We start from the raw sequence: 24,866 nt of genomic DNA, 5'->3' as shown, positions 1-24,866 counted from the left end.
AGAAACCAACTTCAGCACCCTAAAAAATAGCTATTGGGGGAGATGTATCAAGCTGCTGTAAAGGAAAAGTGGCTTAGTTGCCCATAGCAACCAATCAGCTTCCTCCTTTCATTTTGCAGAGCTCCTTTGGAAAATGAAAGGTGGAATCTGATTGATTGCTATGGGCAACTAAGCCACTTTTTCTTTACAATTACACCGCGACCGGTCACGTAAATTTTTTTGTAATGATAGACAGTGGTGTTGCACTGCGACATGTTGCGACTGCCACAGTAGCACAAAAATGCATCCGATGGATTTTTTTGCGACTGTCGTGTCACCGTCGCAGTGCAACACCATTGACTATCGGCGACTTTGCCTTGCTGTGCAGCCCTAGCCTTCCACCAGCTTGATAAATCTCCCCCATCTTGAAGGAGCCTCTAATGCAGCTCTGCACCTAGCTAGTCTGTGAAGGCTCCAGCAGGCGGCCATGTTAACCCCAGTACGTGACGTTTTCACCTCAGTCACAGAGCAGAGCCACATTATACACCGCATTAGTTGGGGTCCCTGTGAATGGGCACAGAGGGGAGGGGAGGGGAGGGGGTGAGGAGGACACTTCCTGCTTCACTATGGCGCTCTCCTCCTCCAGCAGCAGCGCCGGGGGAGGAGAGCAGATCACAGGGGGGGAGGAATCACCAAGTCCATGCTGGAGGAGGATCGCAGCCCAGGCGTCCTCATGAAGCTGCTGCAGCTGCACTTTCTTTTATAAGTTTTTTTTTTTTTGGTAATTGTTTTTATTTAGCTTCTGGATCTGTGCACACTGCCTCACTGCTCGCACGGCATCTGCGGGCGGATCGCACAGGCCACCGTGTTTGATAACTACCATTAAGTTTTAAGACTAAGATCTGTGGAGCTGCAACCCCAATATCATCGGCACGATGGTGGCTCGCATGCTGTTCCGGGCAGTGATCATGGGGCCCCCAGGATCGGGGAAGGGGACGATCTCGGACAGGATTGTGAAGCACTTCGCCCTCAAGCACTTGTCCAGCGGGGACTTGCTTAGGCTGAACATCCAGAAGAAGACAGGTACAGCTGAGTGACAGGGGGAGAGGGCCACCCATAGAAGGCGACTGTCAGTACTGCAGTGGAGAACCTGAGCATCTCCTCCTCAACTGTCACCGAGGTCACCACTGCCATCATAGTGCTGTCACTGTGAGATGGCCAGATCCAGTGACAGCAAGTCACCTCTTAGGCCAGCTTCACACGTCAGTGTTTGATCAGTGATTGTGAGCCAAAACCAGGAGTGGAGCCCATACAGAGATAAGGTATAAGGGGAAGATTTGCACCTGGTTTTGCCTCACAAACACTGACGGTATGAATGCGGCCTTATATGTTGTTGTAGTCCCTCTGCTATAATATGAATGATTTATGACCATGCTGATTAGAGACAGCCACGTGTATGCGTATGTCAGTCAGGTCAAGCTGCAGCACGTAACAGCTGGAATCAGATCCTAGCATGATCTAGATCTGGAGGAGTGGCCTGCGTCACCCAATCACATTACTACTTTCATTTTCTCCTGCTGTGACAGGTGGAATGTGGTCGCTATGGGCAACCACATCTTTTTTACGTGGGTCCCTATGGGGGAGATTTACAAAGCATACCAGTTCTGTCATAACGATGACCATGTGGGACAGCGAGGGATCGTTTCAGAGGCCTCCTTGTAAATGGCTGCCATGGTGGTATCTCGGATAGTCACCTTAGGACAAATTGCATGGATGGGTGTTTCACATCCTAACCAGGGATGAGCGAACTTGTGTTTTAAGTTCGGCGTACAAGGTTCAGGTTATCTAAGAACGCCGTTATGGATTCCACTACCACGGACCATAAGTTATGGTCCGTGGTAGCAGAATCCATAACAGAATTATTAGATAAGGCTACTTTCACACTCACGTTTTGTGTCGATCCGTCATGGACCTGCACAGACGGATCCGTTCAGATAATACAACTGTCTGCATCCGTTCAGAATAGGTCCGTTTGTATTATCTTTAACATAGCCAAGACGGATCCGTCTTGAAAACCATTAAAAGTCAATGCAGGATGGATCCGTTTTTGATTGTGTCAGTGAAAACGGATCCGTCCCCATTGACTTGCATTGTGTGCCAGGGCGGATCCGTTTGGCTCAGTTTCGTCAGACGGACACCAAAACGCTGCAAGCTGGTGTCCGCCTCCAAAGCGGAACAGAGGCAAACTGATGCATTCTGAGTGGACCCTTTTCCATTCAGAATGCATTGGGGCTGAACTGATCCGTTTTGGACCGCTTGTGAGAGCCCTGAACGGATCTCGGAAACGAAAAGCCAAAACCCGAGTGTGAAAGTAGCCTAACCCGAACCTTGTACGCCAAACTTTAAACACAAGTTTGCTCTTCCCTAATCATAACCGTGGCTTCTTGGCCACTGGAGGGTCTGACTTCAGGGATCCTTGGGGTAGGTTTTCTTTGGAGGAGGTTTTAAGACAGGATTTGCAGCCAAAGCCAGGAGTGGATACAGCAGGAAGGAGAAGTATATGTCCTTCCTTTATATTTCCGATTCTTTTCAAATCCACTTCTGGCTTTGGCTGAAAAACCTGAAGGAAAATCCTCCTCAAAACCTCTTCCAAAAAACCGTCTGAGGTCTCTTTCACACGACCGTTGGCTTTTTCAGTGTTTTACGGTCCGTTTTTTTACGGATCCGTTGTCCCGTTTTTTGTTTCCGTTGTGTTTCCTTTTCTGTTCCGTTTTTCCGTATAGCATATACAATATATAGTAATTACATAGAAAAAATTGGGCTGGACATAACATTTTCAATAGATGGTTCCGCAAAAACGGAACGGATACGGATGCATTTCCGTATGTGTTCCGTTTTTTTGCGGACTCGTTGACTTGAATGGAGCCACGGAACGTGATTTGCGGCCTAATAATAAGACATATTCTATGTTTCAACGGAACAGAAATACGGAAACAGAATGCATACGGAGTACATTCCGTTTTTTTTTGCGGAACCATTGAAATGAATGGTTCCGAACGCCAAAAACGGCCCGTAAACTGAAAAAAAATTCTGTCGTGTGAAAGAGGCCTGAAGCTGTCCTAGCAGTCTTGAAGGACAGGAGGCCTTTGCTTGTAGTTTTCACTGTGTGGCCTTGCTTCATAAAAGTCAATGAATGGCGGTGCTGTGTTATAAAGGTGGCTCTACTAAGGAAGTAACTTCCTGTAAAAAGAACTGTGCGGGCGCTTGTAGGTCACCCATTCTGTAAAATGTAGGATTGTTAAGGGCTCATGCCCACGAACGTAAGGGCTCTGTGCCCGTATTGTGGACCACAAACGACTTGAAGTGAATAGACCCTCTATTTGTGGGCCACAATACGAGCACAAGACGCTCATGTGTGTGCATGAGCCCTAAGGCTGTGTTCAAATCACATTTTTCTCCCACATTTAACATATACACTGGGGAAAAAAAGATGCAAACGTGTAGTACACACCGCTTTTCCGTACATAAGGATCCGTTTTATTTACAATGAAACCCTATGGTGACACATGCCACTGTATGGAATCCGTCTGAGGCATCCGTTTTACATATACATCAGGTGCACATGTTAACCGTGGGACAAAAGCTGATGTGAACACGGTCTAAAGCCTCTTTCATACATCCGTGATGACATTCGTGACCAGATGGTCAGTGGTTCATCCTTGAAGATGCCTGTTCTAGCTTCATTTGATTTTCGCGCAAGTCAGTGGGTCAGTGAAAAAAACCTGACAGCACACTCATGCAACCCGGATGCAGTCTGTTTTTCACTGATGGTAGCTGACGCTGTATTAGGGCTCATGCACACAGCTATAGCCTGTTTTGCGGATCCGCAAAATGCGGATACTGGCCATGTGCGTTCCGCATTTTGCAGAATGGAATGTCTGTGCCATAAAAGAACAATCCTATCCTTGTCTGTAATACGGACAAGAAAAGGACATGTTCTGTATTTTTGCGGATGCCACGGAACAGGAATATGGATGTGGAGAGCACTCGTTCTGCTGTCCACATCTTTTACAGCCTCATTAAAGTGAATTGGTTTGCATCCGACCCACAAAAAATGCGGATCGGTTGTGGACATGAGACCCTATTCTGCAGTTTTTCTTCACACGTGTGAAAAACGTATTTAATCCTGACAAGCAGACTGAACACTGAACCCTCTGTCCTTCACTGAACAGACCCTGACACATTCCATATCACTCGTGTGAAAGAGGCCTAAGCATTATATATACCTCGGGGGATAAGCTGCTCCCAGAGTTATCTAGAGCAGGGATCAGCAACCTTCGGCACTCCAGCTGCTGCGAAACTACAACTCCCAGCATGCTAACATGCTTGGCTGTTCTTATAACTCCTACGGAAGTGAATGGAGCATTTTGGGAGTTGTAGTTTCAGAACTGCTGGCGTTTTGGAGATTGCTGATCCCTGATCTAGAGACTTTCTAATGCCCCAATGCACAGTATATCCCTCCATAATTTACTGTATTGTCCAACATTTACCTAATCTTGTAGCATAGCCCGAGGCGCTATTTTCAACTCTGTCACGTTTTGCACACTTGTGGATTAGAGGCACCTAGTTCATAAAAACCATCCTCCGTAGCCACTGCTGTGTATCGGGCATTGTGATCAGCTCACTGTTTCTGTGCTTTCCTCCGGTCTGATTTGTTGCTACTGCGCTTGTAACGTTCCCATGCCCAAGCATTGGGCAGCCTCCAGCAGGTCGGGCCAGACTCGCAGGGGCACATTTACTAAGACTGGCTTTTTCCCCCTGTGCTACGTAAGTTTTTCAGTAACATTTGCACCTTTTTCCAGGCGTAAATGTTAGTAAGGCTACTTTCACACTCGCGTTTTGTGCGGATCCGTCTTGTATCTGCATAGACAGATCCGCACCAATAATGCAAATGCTTATATCCGTTAATAACGAATCAGTTTGCATTATTCTTAAAAAAAAAAGTCTAAGTCAAAACGGATCAGTCTTTACTTACATTGAAAGTCAATGGAGGAATGATCCGTTTTTAATTGCACCATATTGTGTCAGTGAAAAAACTGATCCGTCCCCATTGACTTACATTGATCCGTTTGGCTCCGCAGTCAGAGGGTCACCAAAACGCTGCAAGCTGCATTATAGTGACCGTCTAAAAAACGCAACGGAGACCAAACACAGCCAAATGGATGCATTTTGAACGGATCCTTATCCATTCAGAATGCATTGGGGCTTAACTGATCCTTTTTGCGCCGCTTGTGAGAGCCCTGAAACGGATCTCACAAGCGGACCCAGAAATGCCAGTGTGAAAGTAGCCTAACTCTACCAGGACTGGAGTCCCGCCATTGCCCCCGACACACCCCAGCCCCACCACGCTCAACTGGCGGACAGAGTGTAAAACAGGCCGTACAACTAAATATTGTCGCACAGACGGTTAAAAAAGGGGGCTTGCAACTATTTTAGGCTTGAGATAGTGACAAGTCCATTAGCAAATGTGCCCCACAGTGTGAATGTTCATGTTCAGGTTCTTGGAGTATTTCTACCAAGTGCTCATACATTCACGCAGCTGCTTTGTGCGTTTTGGCACACTTCTGGAAAACTTTTTTGCCAATACCATAAACCTGAAATCTGTGATTAGACAGGAGGATTTTCATAAGATTTCAACATAACCAGAATGTTTCCATGTTGAAGGATATTAAAGGGTTTGTCTCATGAAGACTACCTAGTCCATATGCCTTGTTAGGCCATAGAGGGGGTTCTCCTGGGTGAGCCACTGCCTCTGGCCGAGCTAGCTAACAATTCCGAGATTAAAGGGGTTATCTGTGAAAAGATATTGATGACCTGTCCTCAGGATAGGTCATCAATATCAGATAAGCGGGCGTTCGACACCCAGGACCCTCGCCAATCAGCTGTTGGAGGAGGCTGGGAACTCTGTAAGTACCATGACCTCTTCCTAGGCCAGTGACATCTCTGTACGTTGGTCACGTGGCCTAGTTGCAGCTTAGTTCCATTCAAATCATTCCACATCAGTGCCACTGCCAGAGGACACAGTATTCTTGTGGCTGAATGGACTAATTAAAACAGTTTTTGGGCTGGCTGATTAACTGCTACAGTTGTAGTGTATTTTTTTTCAATGCAAAGTCTGAACTGAGCGTACTGGGGAACTGTGATATGGTAGTGGTATGGTAACACCACTGATGAAGCCACACTAGTGTTGGTACATATGGTGAATGCTGAAAGTCAGTTGCTGGCTGTACTTGTCATTATTGTTTGATTAGCATGTTTAGACACTGGGTGTTGCCACAAGAGGGCAGAAAAGTGCTTTCCCCCCTTTGCCCTATAAAAAGGTTGTCAGGGGCTACTTTTGGGTAGCGTACCTTTTTTAGTGCTAGACATGCCTCTAGGGTGCACTAGAAGACGTTTTGCCCAATTGACAAACTTCGAGAGAAGACACACCATTGGACTGAGAGAAGCATTATGGACATTTCGACGCATTGCACGCCATCTAGGCTGTTCTGACCTAGCTGTTAGGAGGTCTTGGGAGCAGAGGTTATATAAGGGCTGCCCAGATAGACCACCAGTTGAGAGGGTCCTGGCAAGCACGAGCAGCTCCAACAGTTTTGTTGTCCACCATCCAGAAACAGGTGGCACCTTTATTACACAACCCTGTCTCTGCCTGGACCATTTCCAGGTGCTTAGCAGAAGGAAATTTTGTGTCGCAGTGCCGATCGTGTGTCCTGCCATTGACAGCCAGCTACTTCTACTTTCATTTCCAGTGGTGTCGTGAACGAAAAACCTGGACTGCTACGGACTGGGACAGTATCATCTTAAACAACAAATTCAGGTTCTGTTTGGGATCCCACGACAGTCAGGTTCCAGTATGGAGGCCTAGTGGTGAACGTATCAATCGTGTCTTTGCTGTGGAGCGACACACTTCCCCAACTGCTGGTGTGATGATCTGGGAAGCCATCGCATATGACTGTTGGTCACCCATGTTAGTGAGGACATCCTGTGGCCACGTGTTTCCTCTCATGTCTGGGCTTCCAACTGACATTCAGCAGGATAATGCTCACCCACCCACACACACCAAGGGTTTCCCAGGAATATGTACCACCAGATGCACCAGTTCTTTGGCCTGCCCGGTCTTCAGATTTATTACCAGTCAAGCATTTATGGGACCATCTGGGAGGTCAGCTTTGGAAACCTAGGAGTGTGCAGGAACTACAGGCCCAGCTGCAACATCTGTGGGCAAATCTGCCCCAGGATACCTTACAGAACCTGCATGCCTCCATGCCCAACCATATCTCATCTTGTATCCAGGCTAGAGGCGGCCTAACAGGGTAATAGAGCCTCCTTTCAATTGTACAGTTTTCCCCAACAAAATATATCCTTTTGTTCTAATATTTTACTCGCTTATATATATCATTACACTCACACATAGAAAGTTTCATTCAATTCCAACAATTCCTTCTTGGTGCGTTTGTGTGTTTGTTTTTTGTCAATAATTGCAGTTTTGTATCTGATGGTTTGGTATTTTATGGACTTTTTGTACTTTCTAATAACATGATTATTATTTAGTACATGGCCTGAGTGCCCACTGCTTGTTCCACGCTTTGCTAGCTCTGATGCCTATTGAAAGTGGCTGTAATCAGATATCCATGGAAATATTTGTCCTGGTTTCCGTGTGATTGACAAATTGCAGGCGTATCTACACAGTGGAAAATAAGCTGCGCCAGTTATGTGTTATACATATCTCTCAAACAAGTGGCCTGTGAAATGCATGGAATGAAATGCAAGTATAGGAGGAGGGAAAGTGCTTCAACTAGCTGTGAAGACATAGGTTTATTATGTCAGACAAGAGTGGTCGTTCACATTTTTATACAAATTCCATTCAGATACATAGGACAGTAAGGCTACTTTCACACTAGCGTTATTCTTTTCCGGCGTTGAGTTCTGTCCTAGGGGCTCAATACTGGAAAAGAACTGATCAGTCTTATCCCCATGCATTCTGAATGGAGAGAAATCCGTTCAGGATGCATCAGGAGGTCTTCAGTTTAGTCTCTTTGACTTTTCAGGCAGCATGCTACGGTTTTATCTCTGTCCAAAATTCCGGAACACTTGCCGGAATGCCGGATCTGGCATTTTTTCCCATTGAAATGCATTAATGCTGGACCTGGCCCCGAGTGTTCTGGCAAAACGGATCCGGCATTGCGGTCTGCGCATGCTCAGACCACAAAAATTTGAAAAAAAATAAATTTCGGATCTGTTTTTCCGGATGACATCTAAGAGACAGATCCGGCATTTCAATGCATTTGTCATACGGATGAAGAATCCTCTGCCGCAAGTGTGAAAGTAGCCTAAAAGTGAAAGTTTCTGCAACAAATCTCATGTGTGAATATACTTCTACTCCTTGACTACCTCTATCCATAATTCCACCCCTCCTCCCCCCTGACAGTGTCCTGAATGTATGTCTGCTCAATCCCAAATCTACTGTTCATTTTGGAGGTCAACTCCTCTTAGGCTGGGTTCATATTGAATTTTATAATGTTTTTGCCACATATTCACACATTATATATAAAAGTCTATGGGAATTATGAAACCGAGTACACGCATGCATTTTTTTTCCAGTGTGTTTTTTTTTTTTTTTTTTGGGTCCATCATTTTTAATCGCAGCATGTTGTAGGTGTTTTTCCATACCCTTCACTATAGGAAAAAAACGCTTAGAAAAGAGCACAATTCACATGTGTGAAGTAAAAAATGCCCCCCCAAAAAAACCTCACAAAAAGATTTACCCCCATGGACTAGAGTTGTTGCGATACCAATTTTTTGATTCGGTTTCGATACCATGAAAAAGTATTGCGATACTCGATACCATTCGATACCACGCGAAAAAAATAAACAAAAAAAGCCACGTGCATTCCTCATTTTTAAAAATGGCGAATCGCGCAGTTTTTATTTTATTTTTTCTGTTCCGGCATTCACCACCTAGATTTTTTTTTATATATTTTAATAGTTTGGACTTTTCTGACGTGGCGATGTAATATGTTTATTATTTAAATATTTTATATGTGAAATTGGGAAAAGGGGGTGATTTATACTTCATATTTTAGTGTTTTTTGTTTGTTTTTTTTACACTTTTTATTTAATGACTATTTTCCCCTTAGGGGCTAGAACCTGGGATCTTTCATCCCTTTTCCTATTCAGCCTGATAGATCTCTATTAGGGTGAATAGGACTCCACACTGTCCCTGCTGCTCTGTGCACACAGCATCAGGGATGTTACCATGGCAACCAGGGCTTCTGTAGCGTCCTGGCTGCCATGGTAACCGATCGGAGCCCCAGGCTTACACAGCTGGGGCTCCGATCAGAAGCTGCCACTGCACCACCAATGAGGGGGGGGGGGGGGGAAGAGGTCCCTGTGGCCACTGCCACCAATGATTTTAATACTGGGGGGTTGAGAGGGGCCGGCACACTGTGCCACCAATGATTTTAATGGGATGGGTGGGTTGAGGGGGGGGGGGGGGGGGGGGGGGGCAATGATAACTACCTCTTTATACAGGAGGCGGGTACTGGCAGATCAGCGGCAGTTAACTGCCGCTGATCGCAGCTCCCTGTCAGGGGCAGGGTGCCGGCAATGCGATTCTGCTGCCGGCACCCGCCTCCTGTATGTGTTAAAGACTGACTACTGTATATGAGTCCAGACTTTCACTATCAGGCCACACAGAGCGGCGCCCAGCAATGTCCCAGCACTCACCATTAGTCCTGGGCGCCGCTCCGTTCGCCTGCAGTGCTCCATTACTGTCTCCTGTCCTGCTCCACATGCTGCTGATTACTATCGGAGCGATGGGAGGAGACATCAGATTCACTAGTGGGCGTTCCTTCTCCCTGGCTGTAGCGCTGTCCAATCGCAGCGCAGGGAGAAGGAACGCCTACTAGTGAAGCTGATGTCTCCTCCCATCGCTCCGATAGTAATCAGCAGCATGTGGAGCAGGAGAGGAGACAGTAATGGGGCACTGCAGGCGAACGGAGCGGCGCCCAGGACTAATGGTGAGTGCTGGGGCATCGCTGGGCGCAGCTCTGTGTTGAAATAATCCTATCATTGGTGGCGCAGTGCGCCCGCCCCTCCTCCGCCCCTCTCTTCTCATTGCCGGCGCTGCCCCTCCTCCGCCCCTCGCTTCTCATTGCCGGCGCTGCCCCTCCTCCGCCCCTCGCTTCTCATTGCCGGCGCTGCCCCTCCTCCGCCCCTCGCTTCTCATTGCCGGCGCTGCCCCTCCTCCGCCCCTCTCTTCTCATTGCCGGCGCCGCCCCTCCTCCGCCCCTCGCTTCTCATTGCCGGCGCTGCCCCTCCTCCGCCCCTCGCTTCTCATTGCCGGCGCTGCCCCTCCTCCGCCCCTCGCTTCTCATTGCCGCCCCTCCTCCGCCCCTCGCTTCTCATTGGTGGCAGCGGCAGCAGCAGCACAGGGGGAGGGAGGACAGCTTCCTTCTCCCCGTGCTGCTGAGAGAGAACATGAGCGCGCCGATAGCAGCGCGCTCATGTTCAGAGATACTAGACTGCGCAGAAGCGCAGCCCAGTATCGAAAAAACGGAAATCCCGGTATCGTATCGATACCGGGACAAAAGTATCGATTGGGTATCGAAATTTCGATACCCGCAACAACCCTACCATGGACACAACCATGTCAGTTTTGCGAAACACAGATACGAACCGCGTACATGCCGCATGTCCTGCCCTATGTTAAAAATGGCTTTTCTTGTCCGTAAAACAGATTTTATTTTATTTTTTGCGAAACAGACATACTGATTTTTATTTTTATTTTTACTGCCCCATTGAAATAAATGGGTCCTCGTCCCGTCCTCAAAAATACAGATGAGATTAAGACCTAAAGTATCACTGTGTGCCAGAATAAATTGAAATAAATGTAGAAACCCTTTTGCTAACTTCGTTTTTTTTTTTTTTTTTTTTTGTCTTGTAAAAACATTCCATGAAATTTGGGGGTGCCATGTTTTTTTTTGTTTTTTTTTTTTAGACACATGTTTTACTTGTGTTTCTTTTCAGACCCCCGTATAGAGAAGTCTATAATAATAATAATAATCTTTATTCATATAGCGCCAGCATATTCTGCAGCACTTTAGAGTCGGGGAGTTCAAGTACAGACAGAGTCATAAAAAACATAGCATCAAACAGGTTAACAATGAAAACAGTAGGAGTGAGGGCCCTGCTCACAAGAGCTTACAATCTATAAAAAATGCCTGAAACCACCACACCCAGAGCATGCCAGGGGAAAAAAAGTTGCCAGGAAACGCAGTGTTTGTAGGGCATTTTAGAATTTGCAACAGGACGAGGAGTTTTTTGCTCCCCAAAAAATGGTAAAAAAAATAATAATCTGTTTTTGAAAAAAAAATTAAGTACTGTGAAACCACCATTACAGTTTTGGTAGTAAGAGCTGTGCTTCCATGTATAATGATTAAAGAGGTTGTGCCATCTCGCCGTTTCCATGATGAAATTGGATTAAACGCCAGTCCTAGAAGGCCGGGTTTACGGAAACAGCCGAGTGGGCTGGTGCTCTGCTGTTATCATAACTCCCATTGTTGTGAATGGGCACTATGTAAAAAGTGTATCAGAACAAGTTACCTGCATCCGGGACTCCGGGAGTTATGGAAGCAGTGTAGCTTGTTCTTGTGTAGCTCCCATTCACTACAATAGTAGTCAAGGTTTTCTGAGATTTTAATACTGATGACCTATCCTGAGGCTAGGTCATTAGTATCTGATCGTCTTGGGCCTGACCCCCAGGATGCCCGCCGATCAGCTGTTTGAGAAGTGAGCAGCGCTCGCAGTAGGGCCACAGCTTCTCGCTGCTTTTCCGGGGACAGTGATGACACGTTCATTGGTCTCATTGCCTAGGCGCAGCTCAGCCCCATAGAAGTGAATGGGGTGCACTGTAATCCCAAGCACAGCCACTTTGCTCACAGGAGTGCTGGTGCCTTCTCAAACAGCTGATCGGCGAGGGTCCCTGGTGTAGGACCCCCCACTGATCAGATACTGATGACCTATCCTGAGGCTAGGTTTTAACTTGTTCATAGGAACCTCCCTTGTGCTCCCTGCTTCACAGTGGTTTCATATGATGTTACATTGGGCCTGAGTGAAAGTGTTTTTTTTTGTTGCAGAAAGCAGTTCCATTCTTCTGCGTGGGGATTGCAGAAAACCATCTGCATGCTGTAAAAAACCAAGGCATTGTTATAGTTCCCCTGAGAACCGCAGTGAACAGTGAATCTGCAGATGTGTGGGTGACTGGAAGTCAGGGCAGCATACATCTGCAGTGCGTTATTGTAGAGAATATGAATACATCCACTGATGTCCAGGCACCAACATCTATGACACTTTCTTCTACCTCAAGGCCACAAAGGAGTACAACCTCTCACCACCTGTACAAATAGCAAGGGACATGTTTGTGAGGGCACAGCTGAGTTACAGAGGTGCTAAAACCCATTAACATTCTCCTAGCAGAAGAACCTGGCTTCACACGGGTATATTTTATGTTTGTGTGTGTCGTTAAAAGATATCTACAGTATCCCCCATAACAGTGACCTCTACGGTACCCCGCCTCTTTAACAATGAACTCCACAGTCCCCCACCCTTTAACACTGACCCCCCCACAGTGCCCTGCCACTTTAAAATGGGACCTCCACAGCAGCCCATCCCATTTACTTTGACCTTCACAGCAGCCCGCCCCTTTAACAGTGAGTTTCACAGCACCCCACTCCCTTGACAGTGACCTCCTCAGGGGCCCACCCCCTTAACTGTGACCTCCACAGTACCTCGATGCCTTAACAGTGACCTCACAGTACCCTGCTGCCTTAAAAGTGACCTCCACAGCAGTTGCCCCTTTAATAGTGGCCCCTGCCCCCTTAACAGTGACCTCCACAGTGTCCGCCCCTTTAACAGTGACCTCCACAGTGTCCTGCCCCCTTAACAGTGACCTCCACAGTGTCCGCTCCCTTTAATGCTAGGGCTACATGGCGACATGGGCTGTGGGCATAATAAACCTACTATCATTTGCAGGTGCGAGCCAAAGGCTAAAAGTACCAATACCAAAAATTATTTGCACACTGCAACCAATTCATAAAAAATTGTAACCTCTTTATTAAAAAAAATTAATGATTAAAATACATATAGTTGGTAAGACACACAATCCATGAGGTGAGTGCCATATTCAGGTAAGAATAGCCATATATCAAAGGGTGTAGAAGAAACAATGTATAAATAAATTGCAAGTGCAAACATAAATCAGCTGAAAAGTTAGGCTAGTTTCACACTAGCGGCACGGACCTCCGGCAGGCTGTTCTGTCGGGTGAACAGCCTGCTGGATCCGTCCTGCCGCTAGTGACCATGTGCCCCAGGACTGCCGATCCGTCCCTATTGACTATAATGGGGGGCGGGGGCGGAGTTCCGGCAAAGGCACGGCGAGAGGTTGCCGGAATAAATGTCGGACATGTCGTAGTTTTATTCCAGCAGCCTCTCGCCGTGCCTCTGCCGGAACTCCGCCCCTATTATAGTTAATGGGGACGGAGTGGCAGTCTGGGGGCACACAGTCACTAGCAGCAGGACGGATCAGGAAAGCTGTTCACCAGACGGAACAGCCTGCCGGAGGTCCGTGCCGCTAGTGTGGAAGTAGCCTTAATAAAGTAATGAGATACAGACAAAATCCCAAGGCTTGTTGGAAAGTGAGATCTTGACTTATATGGGGCCACTTCCAATAGGTGACGGTAGTGAGATGGTTCTCTTTCTTGGGAGATACCTCTTTGTATATTCGTTTCCCATGGAGCTCGCCAATAAGTCTCCATACCATGGTGTATTTCCAGTAAGGGTCCATTCACACGTTCGCAAAATGAGTCTGCATCTGTTCCGCAATTTTCCGGAACGGGTGCGGACCCATTCATTTACATTGAGGCGGCAAAAGGTGCGGACAGCACACCGTGTGCTGTCCGCATCCGCACTTCCGTAAAAAAAAATAGAACATGTCCTATTCTTGTCCGCAGACACGGACAAGAAAAGCATTTCTATTAAAGTGCCGGCCGTGTGCGGTCCACAAAATGCGTAAAGCCCATGGCCGGTGTCCGTGTTTTGTGGAATCGCAATTTGCGGACCGGAAAACAGTTGCGGACGTGTGAATGGACTCCAAGTCTCCACACAGGACTTGTCTCGTTAAAGGGGTTAGCTGCAACTAGGCCATGTGACCGATGTACAGTGCTCAAGGCCTTCTAACAGCTGATTGGCGGGGGTCCTGGGTGTCCCACCTCCACAGATCTGATACTGATGCCCTAGCCTGAGGATAAGTCATAGGCCTCCTGCACACGAACGTGTGCGCCACGTGGTTGTGCTGCAGCCCGCAAATTTCGGGCCGCAATGCACGAACACTGTCCGTGGGGCAGCCACTTCGGATCGCGGACCCATTACCTTTAATGGGTCTGTGATCCGGCTGTTCCGCAAAAAGATAGGACATTTTCTATCTTTTTGTGGGATGGAAGTATGGGACGAAACTCTGTAGTGCTCCCGTAGGCTTCTGTTCCGCACCATTCCACATCTCTGGATTTGCGGACCCATTGAAGTGAATGGGTCCACATCCGTGATGCGGAATGTACACAGAACGGTGCCCATGTATTGCGGATCTGTAAATGCGGTCCGCAATACGGTAACGGGAAGAACGCGTTCGTGTGCAGGAGGCCATAAGCTGTGAATAGAGGCTAAGTTGCCTTATTGGGACAACCATTTAATAAATCTTCCCCAAAATGTTTGTACCATGAAATACAATGATTTAAAATGGCTGCACTTTGCATGATATTATGTCATCTTCTTTTCAGGCTAGTTTCACACTAGCGTTCAGGAGATCAGGCAGGCTGTGCCAGAAGCGACGTGAATGCTGTTCACCCCCATTAGCTATAATGAGGACCGGCGGAGATCTGGCCGCAACCTGGGAAATAGGTGCAGCGGGTCTTTGTTCGGCTGATTCTCTACATATTTGATAGGCTGCGGCTGGTCTCCATTATAATTAATGGGGCTTGATGGCATTCGTGCAGCTTCCAGCAATGTCGGATCCAGAGAGACTATTCCCTGCTGGATCTTGCTAATGCTTTTGAGAAACTAGCCTTAGGGCTCATGCACACAAACATATTTTTTGTCAGTTTTTTTTTTTTTGTGACCCGTATGCGAACCATTCACTTCAATTGGGCCGACAAAAAAAACGTAAATAACTAAAAAAAAATAGAACATATTAGTCCTATTATTGTCTGCATTAAGGGCTCATGCACATGAACGTATATTCGTTCCATGTCCGTTCCTTTTTTGTGTGCATTCTGTTTCCGTGTGTCCGTATTTACGTGCTGCAAAAAACATGTCCTATTATTGTCCGCATTACGAACAAGGATAGTGCTGTTCTATCAGGGGCCAGCTGCTCCGTTCCGCAAAATACGGAATGCACATGGACGTCATCCGTATTTATTGCGGATCTGTTTTTTGCGGACCGCAAAATGCGTACGGTCGTGTGCATGAGGCCTAAAGACGAGGATAGGACTGTTCTATTAGGGGCCGGCCCTTCCATTCCACAAAATACGGAATTCAGGCGGCTGGTATCCGTGTTTTGCGGATCCGTAATTTGCGGACCGCAAAACTCCAATGGTCGTATGCATGAGCCCTTACTTGGTGGAGTTGCGTGACTGATGTATAGAATAGAACTGACAGCTGGGAATTTGTGTGGTTTTCTCACTTCTCCTTTCATTTCAAGACTGTTCTATGACCTCTAGACAGCTTTCCGTCTTTGTTTGATTATTAACGGAGCATGTGATGGGCAGTCACACTCTGGAAACCACATAGCTGAGGACGTACATTGCCACGTGTGTAGCTGGTGGAGGTGCTTAGATATAGCAAGCTGCAATACGTAGAGACTTTCACCTTCTGCTGATCCTCAGCTAGGGCCTTTTACCCATGCTGAGTGAACATGGATCAGATATTTCTTTTTAATGTTATTTTCATATTTTTATTGAATACAATTTTTTTAAATGGAATATTAGTTAGATTATGGTTTATATCCCGTCAACCACTTCTCCCAATTCACTGTGGATTTATGCGACAATATTGGCTGCCGTATGGGGATGAAGGATCTGATTGTTCGTTCCCCCCTACGGTTTCACTGTCTGTTAGCAGCACATCCCCCGTTTGCAAAGGGCGAGGTGCTGCCAAAAACCAATGATATTTTGCATTGTACAAGCAATTAGATCAGGTAGCAGTGGAGCATCTGCTTGTTTGTGAGTTGATCACCAGCGCATTTACAGAGGGCGACTATTGAGGATGAGTGTTCTTACAAGTTGCTGCCTTTCTAGCTTCCAGCAGTTCCTACTGCCTAAGGGTACTTTCACACTTGCGTTGCTTGATTCCGGCAGGCAGTTCCGTTGCCTGAACTAGCCGCCTGATCAGGCAAACTGTATGCAAACGCATGTTATTTTTTCTGACTGATCAGGCATTTTTCAGACTTATCAGGATACTGATCAGTCAGAAAAATACATTGCAATACCGGATCCGTTTTTCCGGTGTCATCCGGCAAAACTGATCCGGAATTTATTTATTTTCATATTTTGAAAGGTCTGCGCATGTGCAGACCGGAATACCAGATCCGTCAATGCGGCAATTTAAATGCTAATACATTCCTATGGAAAAAAAATGCCGGATCCGGCATTCAGGCAAGTGTTCCGTTATTTTGGGCCGGAGATAAAACCTTAGCATGCTGCGGTATTATCTCAGTCCTGAACAGTCAAAAAGACTGAACTGAAGACATCCTGATGCATCCTGAACGGATTACTCTCTATTCAGAATGCATTAGGATAAAACTGCTCAGTTTTTTTCCGGATTTGAGCCCCTAGGACGGAACTCAGCGCCGGAAAAGAATAACGCTAGTGTGAAAGTACCCTAAAGTGAATATATTGTTTTGCATATTGGAAGATTAAAGGTGGGTTTACACGGCCCAATGTTTGGGCATATTATTTGAGGTGTACGAACGCTTGTTCCGAATAATTGGCCTGTGGAAAGTTGCCTTGTGAGTTTTGTGTCCTTAGCAAGACTTCAGGCAGTTCTCCAGCAATGGGATTAATATGGTAATAAATGCTAATGGTCTCCAGCTAGGCAGATACCGCAGTCTGACTCAACAAAACATGGTTAAATTTATTGAGTTGATGGGCAACTAAATTATGTGGAAATGCTTTGATTACAGTAGTTTTCTCTTCTTTTCACGGTGGCTGGCTTACTTTGGTTAAGGTCCCTTTAAACGGGACGACGATCTAGTAGATTGTCGGGTAGGAAGTCTTCCTTCTTGACAATCTGCTGATCACTAGTGGAGGAGACCTATGCATTTACATGCTCCGATCTCCTCCAGAGTATGGGGAGGAGCAATTTCTAATGTCATCGTTCTTCCCTATACGGACTCGTTGTTTCCCTGGAAGCAGATGGTGTTTACACAGCACGATCTGCTACTGGGAAACAATGATCTTTTGTGCTGCAAAAATCTGGTAATCGGCGAGGCAAGATTATCGCTAGCATAAGGCCTCTTTCACACTTGCGTTGTCCGGATCCCGCGTGTACTCCACTTGCCGGAATTACACACCGGATCCGGAAAAACGTAAGTGAACTGAAAGCATTTGATCCGTCTTCAAAATGCGTTCAGTGTTACTATGGCAGCCAGGACGCTATTAAAGTCCTGGTTGCCATAGTAGTAGTGGGGAGCGGTATACTTACCGTCCGTGCGGCTCCCGGGGCGCTCCAGAATGACGTCAGAGCGCCCCATGCGCATGGATGACGTGCCATGCGATCACATCATCCATGCGCCCTGACGTCACTCTGGAGCGCCCCAGGAGCCGCACGGACGGTAAGTATACTGCTGCCCCGCTCCCCGCTCCCCGCTACACTTTACCATGGCTGCCAGGACTTTAGCGTCCCGGCAGCCATGGTAACCATTCAGAAAAAGCTAAACGTCGGATCCGGCAATGCGCCGAAACGACGTTTAGCTTAAGGCCGGATCCAGATCAATGCCTTTCAATGGGCATTAATTCCGGATCCGGCCTTACGGCAAGTGTTCAGGATTTTTGGCCGGAGCAAAAAGCGCAGCATGCTGCGGTATTTTCTCCGGCCAAAAAACGTTCCGGTCCGGAACTGAAGACATCCTGATGCATTCTAAACGGATTTCTCTCCATTCAGAATGCATTAGGATAAAACTGATCAGGATTCTTCCGGCATAGAGCCCCGACGACGGAACTCTATGCCGGAAGAAAAGAACGCAAGTGTGAAAGAGCCCTTACTAGTAATGCTGGTCAGCAATGATCTGTTCAAATGTCGGGCCCTGTAGAAGGCCTTTTACTACAATTTTTTTCCCCACTAGGCCACGTGTGCTTGTCGAACATGGAGCAAAGACTAAGCATGGCGCAGGGCACATTTGAGCCAGAATTCATGCATATTTTGATTAAATTTGCTCCAAAATCCTGCATGAAATATGGTATATAAATGATGATGATGTCTTCTTCATTTTGTCGGCAGAAGTTGGTATACTGGCGAAATCTTACATCGAACAAGGTCAGCTAGTTCCAGATGGTGTGATCACCCGGCTAATCGTACAAGAGCTGAACAACTTTGGTGAACATAACTGGCTGCTAGATGGTAAGCTTTACTCTGCTGGATCTTTCTGGTCTCACACCCTTTATGGTCTTTTGAAGGAAAAGGGCAACATCATTTTAACTAAAAGAAACATACACATTCAGCTTCCCAAAACCTCAGGTTAGAGCAACGATGGGGTGAACTTTTGATTACAATCAAATGGGAGGGATCTGGCAGGTGTTTTTCTTTGCTTATTGCCCCTTTTTGTATGGATGTACATGGTGAGTGTCGGATGAATACTACTTTTCACACGGCTGTTGCTCGGCCGTTCTGTACCTTGGGGACCGCAATTTGCAGACCCCCTATGCACGGGCACTATCTATACGACTGCCATGACGGATCCAGACCCATTCAACTTGAATGGGTCCATGATCCATCCGCACCGCAAAAAAAAATATAGAACAAGTTCTATTTTTGGGGTACGGAGGCACGGACAGAAACATCACGGAAGCATTCCATTCCGCACCGCACATCCAGATTGTGAACATAGTCAAGTGAGCACATGGCTGGTGCCCGCATATTGTGGACCGCAATACGAGCCAAGGCCGGGCAACGGCCGTGTGCATGAGGCCTTAGGCTGAGGCGGGTACCTAGACTTTTTTGAGTCACACTACAAACTTTTTAACAAAATTGCTTTCCATTCATAGAGTAGCTTCAAGGATCACTTCCAAATCACTGCAGTGAGTACTGCTGGAGCAATTTATTCAGTAGAGATAAAATCAATGTGAAATTGCTGCAGACAAGGTAGCTAGTGTTTTTCTTAATTCTCAACTGTTATATATATATATATATATATTACACTTTTTTTTTCTTATTTTTTATAGCAGTGATGTTATGTTTTGTTTGTTTGTTTTTTCCATTTCATTTAGGCTTCCCAAGAACTGTTCCTCAAGCACAAGCCCTAGATAAGGCCCACCAAATAAACACTGTCATTGACTTGAATGTTCCGTTTCAGACTATTAAGGATCGTCTCACTGCTCGGTGGATCCACCCTGCTAGTGGAAGAGTATATAACACAGAATTCAATCCACCAAAAGTTTCAGTAAGGACTTTGTTTTCTCTTACAGCTGTAGCTGTATGGTACGCTGTATGTGTACTATAACTAGATGCTTTCTATATGTTTTATTTAAAGCGTTTAATAGAAGTCTATGGGCCCGTCTTCTGCAGCAAGGAGAATGTGATATGCAAGCACTTCTCTCTCCTCGTTCTAGTGATCAGTGGGGGTTTCTGCAATCAGACACCTACTGATCAAAAGTTTAGATATGTCTACATGGTAAATCAGAAGTTTTTTGAAAACGTAGTGACTCTTTAAACAAAACTGATGATGCCACACTCAATATTTTGCCTATACATCTGGCAATGGACTGTCTTGATCAAGTATATAATCTATTAATCTATGTATTTCATGCTGACACCCTGAAGAATTGGCACAGGGGCGCTGATCGGCGGGGGTTCTGGGAGTCAGACCCCCACCAATCAGATATTGATGACCTATCTTGACGATGGGTCATCAGTATTAAACACGTGGAAAATTGAACACAAAGGGGGATATGTTCTGACTTGGCCTCACAGGATCTGCTGAGAGCGTGGCTGGTATATAGTATGGGGATAGCTAACTCGGATCGGATCGGAGGGAAGGCAATAGATGCCCATTAGATGCAGTGGGTGAGAGTGGAGTAGGTAGATTCTGGAAGGATTGTAGAACGTATACTGCTGAGGGAAGGGTGGACACTGCACGGAGGAGGGAGGGAAAGTGAGGGGGTTTGAGGGGTTCGTTGTTTTGTATGTTATGTGGAGAGGCACACAAACAAGTTGCTTGAGGTCTAGTGTGAAGTTTCCACAGTCAGTGATGGTTTGAGGAGCCCTGTCATCTGCTGGTGTTGGCCCACTGTGTTATATTCAGTCCAAAGTCAGCAAAGCCGTCTACCAGGAAATTGTAGAGCACTTCATGCTTCCTTTTGCTCACAAGATTTATGGAGATGCTAGTTTCTTTATCCAGCAGGACTTTGCGCCTGCTCACACTGTCAAAAGTACCAATACCTGGTGTAATAACTATGGTATCACTGTGCTTGATTGGCCAGCTAACGTGCCTGACCTAAACCCCATAGAGAATCTGTTGGGTATTGTCAAGAGGAAGATGGGAGGCACCAGACCCAAGAATGCAGATGAGCTGAAGGCCACTGTCAAAGCAACCTGGGCTTCCATAACTGCTCAGCAGTGCCACAGGCTGATTGTATCCATGCCACGCTGCATTGATGCAGTAATTCGTGCAAAAGGAGCCCAAGTATTGGGTGCATATATTGTACATACTTTTCAGTAGGCCAGCATTTCTGTATTAAATATAATTTTTTTTATTGGTCTTCTTATAAAATATTCAAATTTTCTGAGATTCTAACTTTTGAGTTTTCATTTGCTGTAAGCCATAATCATAGACATAAAAAGAAATAAACACTCTAAAATAGATGACTCTGTGTGTAATGAATATATCAGTTCCACCTTTTTAATTGAATTTCTAAAATAAAGTAACGTTTTGATGATATTGTAATTTATTGAGATGCACAAGAGGATTGATATTTTATGCATTAATATTGGCAATAGGGCATTGACGATCTTACTGGAGAACCACTAGTTCAGCGTGAAGATGACAAGCCAGAAACTGTCACCAAGAGACTAAATGCTTATGAGGCTCTTACAAAACCTGTCTTGGAATATTACAAGTAAGTATTACTTCAGATAAATGTGTTCTGGGTGGCTATAAGGCCCATGTTTTTTGCACTTTGTATAGGGTATACCATACTGTATATAATTTAGAGGATATTTCCTTGGGCTTATTTCCCAACATACAGGTTTAGGGTGCATTCACATGACCGCAAATTGCTGTTTTCGCAAAACACGGATACCGGCCGTGTGCGTTCCGCATTTTGCAGACCGCAAAATGGCTGGCGCTATATAGAGAATGCCCATTCTTGTCCGCAAGCATGGGACATGCTCCATATTTTTTGCGGGGCCGCGGAACGGAACAACGGATGCGGAGAGCACACGGTGTGCTATCCGCATCTTTTGGGGCCCCATTGAAATGAATGGGTCTGCACCCATTCCGCAAAATTGCGGAACGGATGCGGATCCATTTATACGGTCGTGTGAATGCTCCCTAATGATCAGTTTTCCCATAGTGTAAAGATTGAATGGTTTACATCCAGGTCAACTGTGACGTCATTGCTTAATATTCTATCCAGAGGAAACCTCCTAAGAAACTGGATTGCGCCAGCACACATGTATTATCATCGCTATATAGATAGTGCAGTGCAAAACCAGTCCAGAATCATGGTCATTGTTTCTTTTTTATCTGCCGGACACTACGGTCAGTGGGGAAAAAAAAAACCTCTGCTTGCGGACTAGACGTAACTTTACGACTATTTGTCAACTGTGCCCCTTGGTGGATACAGACTTGCAGCTTGTGCAAGCAGTTTCAGATGGATTGCTTGGCTTTCCTATCTGTATTATGCTTCATGCTCACGACCGTGTCCATAGTGCAGTCCGCAAACCACATTCTCAGCGCAGGTCTTCTGTTGTCTGCATTTGTAGATGAGGAATAGTCCTTTCCATTGATAGGAGTGCTGAAAATCTAGAATGCACATGGAAGCTGACCGTATTTTGTGGATCTGTGTTTTTTGGTCTGAAATCTGGACACCTCTGGGTGCACGAGGACGTACACTAGCTGTATACATCTCCCAGGACGTGCAGTCTTTCCATTGTACATGAACAGTTCTTGAATACTCTTTCTTTGTGGTCTGTCTAGAAACAAGGGTGTCTTGGAAACGTTTTCTGGAACTGAGACCAACAAGATCTGGCCCCATGTTCATTCCTTCCTGCAAACAAAGCTTCCTGACGCAAGTCAAGAGTAAATGAAGACCGGAAGGGAGATGCACCGAGACCCGGACTATGAGTTGCCAACCGCTGAACATGAATATTTTTAATCGTTTAATCCAGCGCTTTTCCTTTTTAACTTCATGCTACTCATTTTATGTGCCTGCTATTTTATTGCCTTTTTAACTATTTTTCTGAGAGTAGTAGTATTTTAATAACGGACATGTAGAATCATGTTTTCAGTTTTTATACTGATGTAACAGGTAAAATTGGGAAGAAAAGGTGTAAAAACAAAACACAACATGTGAATAATGATTTTAAATGTCATGACCTCCTTTTAGCCACAGCAGCTTTTGCTTCTGTATACTACTTCATTTATTCTTCTTGCTGCCTGAAGTGATTGCTCCAGAAGTAAGTGATTCTTGAATTTCTAAGAATGTGATGGCTGTTGATTGTGGTTGAATCCACTTAATATATTTGTATTAACATAATGTAGTCTAAAGAGAGAAATATTAGCTTTTATATTTGTACTCCTTTATGTGAGAAATGACTCGGTATGTCACATTTTCATTTCAGGGTTTTCCTTCCAGATTCTATTGATCACTGATCTATAGGCTACTTCTGTATCTCCAACAGACCCAAAGTATTGTCCACACATCACGTCCCATTGGTAGTCCACTAAGTCAAGCCAGTACTATGAATATTGCATTGAGGCAGTTACTGGCATGTCTTCTGTTGTGAGGACCATGCTGTGCTGGTAACGTTGTTTGTACTGCTTGGAACATGGTCGTCTTCATCAGAGCCATTTCCAACTGGACGTACACTCTACAGGTTTAGTGATGTGACTTCTATCACATAGTTCTGAAAAGATGAATTGAATGGTTTGGTTTTGCTTTCCGTCATATATTTATATAGACACATTGAATGTTATGCTACAGCCATCATTGACAACTGATGGCTGCAGATAGAAGGTTTTCAGAGTCTAGGTTGAAGCTACTGATGATACATGACTTACAGACTCCTATTACTTGTGACGAAGCATGGACTGGCTTCCTATTGCCTGATAGGTATATGAAGGGTAGATTCAAATTGGCATTTACAAGATTCCATATTTTAAAGTAATTGTCCGTCTTTTAACATCTTTGTTTTTTAAGCCCAACATGATGTGCTAATTAGAGGTCAGGACTCAATTCTTCTGATAGACAGCTCCAAATTGTATGCAGCTATAAAGTAAAATTAAGCCATTTTGGCTGCCTTCTTGCCACTTAGCGAACATAGGCATTTTATTTTTGAGTTCATAGTATAGCAGTATGCAGCAAAACTCCTAAGCTCCCCCTAGTGGTGGCCGAAGTTAGACCGGGGTTGCCCAGGGTTAGAAAAACATGTCCGATTGATTCTAAAAACAGTGCCACACCTGTCCACAGGTTGTGCGTCATAGTGCATCTCAGCCCCATTCAGGCCATCTGAGCTGCAGTGCCAGGCACAATCCACGGACAAGTGTGGCCCTGTTTGTAGCTTGATTTTCTAGGCCTGGACAAGGCTTCTATATGTATGAATGTGCTATAAACATACATATAGTATTTGATAAGTAATCAGCACAGAATTCTGGGCATACATAGATAAAATAGGACAGAAGAACCCGAGTTAATAGTTTCATTGCAGACTAGACGAGCCAGTAATTTGCAAGTAAAATTGTTATCTGTAGTTATAATGTATGTGCATATACCCGTATGATCTTGTCTTTTTTCTCTGTGAACGTGCTTGGTTAAAGATCTGATTGCGTCTTCTGTACCGTGATTGAAATAATGTGATTATACTAGATTCAAATGCAGTGTGCACATCAATGGAAACTGAAGCCAGCTCACCATATCAGTTTTTTGTGACTACATCAGGGGCGGATTGGCAATGTACTTCACCGGAAATGGTCTCGGTGGGCCGTCTGCCCTTTTTTACTATGCCCTGCAGCGCTGTCATTACCATAAAAATAGCACAGCAGGGCCGACCAGGGTGTCATTACCATGCATGGTGTATGATAATGACAGCGCAGCAGGGCCGATAGTATTAGTAGCATAACATCATGTTCGGCGGGGGTCCGACACCCGGGACCCCCCCCAACCCGATCAGCTGTTTGAGAAGGCAGCAGCGCCGCAGCCTTCTCACTGTTTACCGCTGGCCCACTGACGTCACGACTAGTATCAACTGGCCTGGGCGGGGCTAAGCTCGGTTTACTTGAATGGAGCTTAGCCCCGCCCAGGCCAGTGATACTAGTCGTGACGTCACTGGGCCAGCGGTAAACA

General features: G+C 45.7%; 1 protein-coding gene across 1 annotated transcript; it reads left to right on the top strand.

Annotated features, from left to right (window-relative positions):
• The first annotated feature begins 647 nt into the window (after positions 1–647).
• AK3 (adenylate kinase 3) lies at positions 648–24,390 on the top strand. Its single transcript, XM_044286889.1, has 5 exons — positions 648–1,062; positions 18,586–18,705; positions 19,572–19,744; positions 21,301–21,419; positions 22,502–24,390. Exons 1-5 carry the CDS (start codon positions 915–917, stop codon positions 22,605–22,607), a joined length of 666 nt encoding a protein of 221 aa, XP_044142824.1. The 5' UTR covers positions 648–914; the 3' UTR covers positions 22,608–24,390.
• Positions 24,391–24,866: the final 476 nt, after the last annotated feature.

Source organism: Bufo gargarizans, chromosome 1 (genome assembly GCF_014858855.1).
Source record: "Bufo gargarizans isolate SCDJY-AF-19 chromosome 1, ASM1485885v1, whole genome shotgun sequence".
Lineage (NCBI taxonomy): Eukaryota > Metazoa > Chordata > Amphibia > Anura > Bufonidae > Bufo > Bufo gargarizans.
The sequence above is the reverse complement of the archived record's forward strand: the minus strand, read 5'-3'. Positions and strand labels throughout refer to the sequence as shown.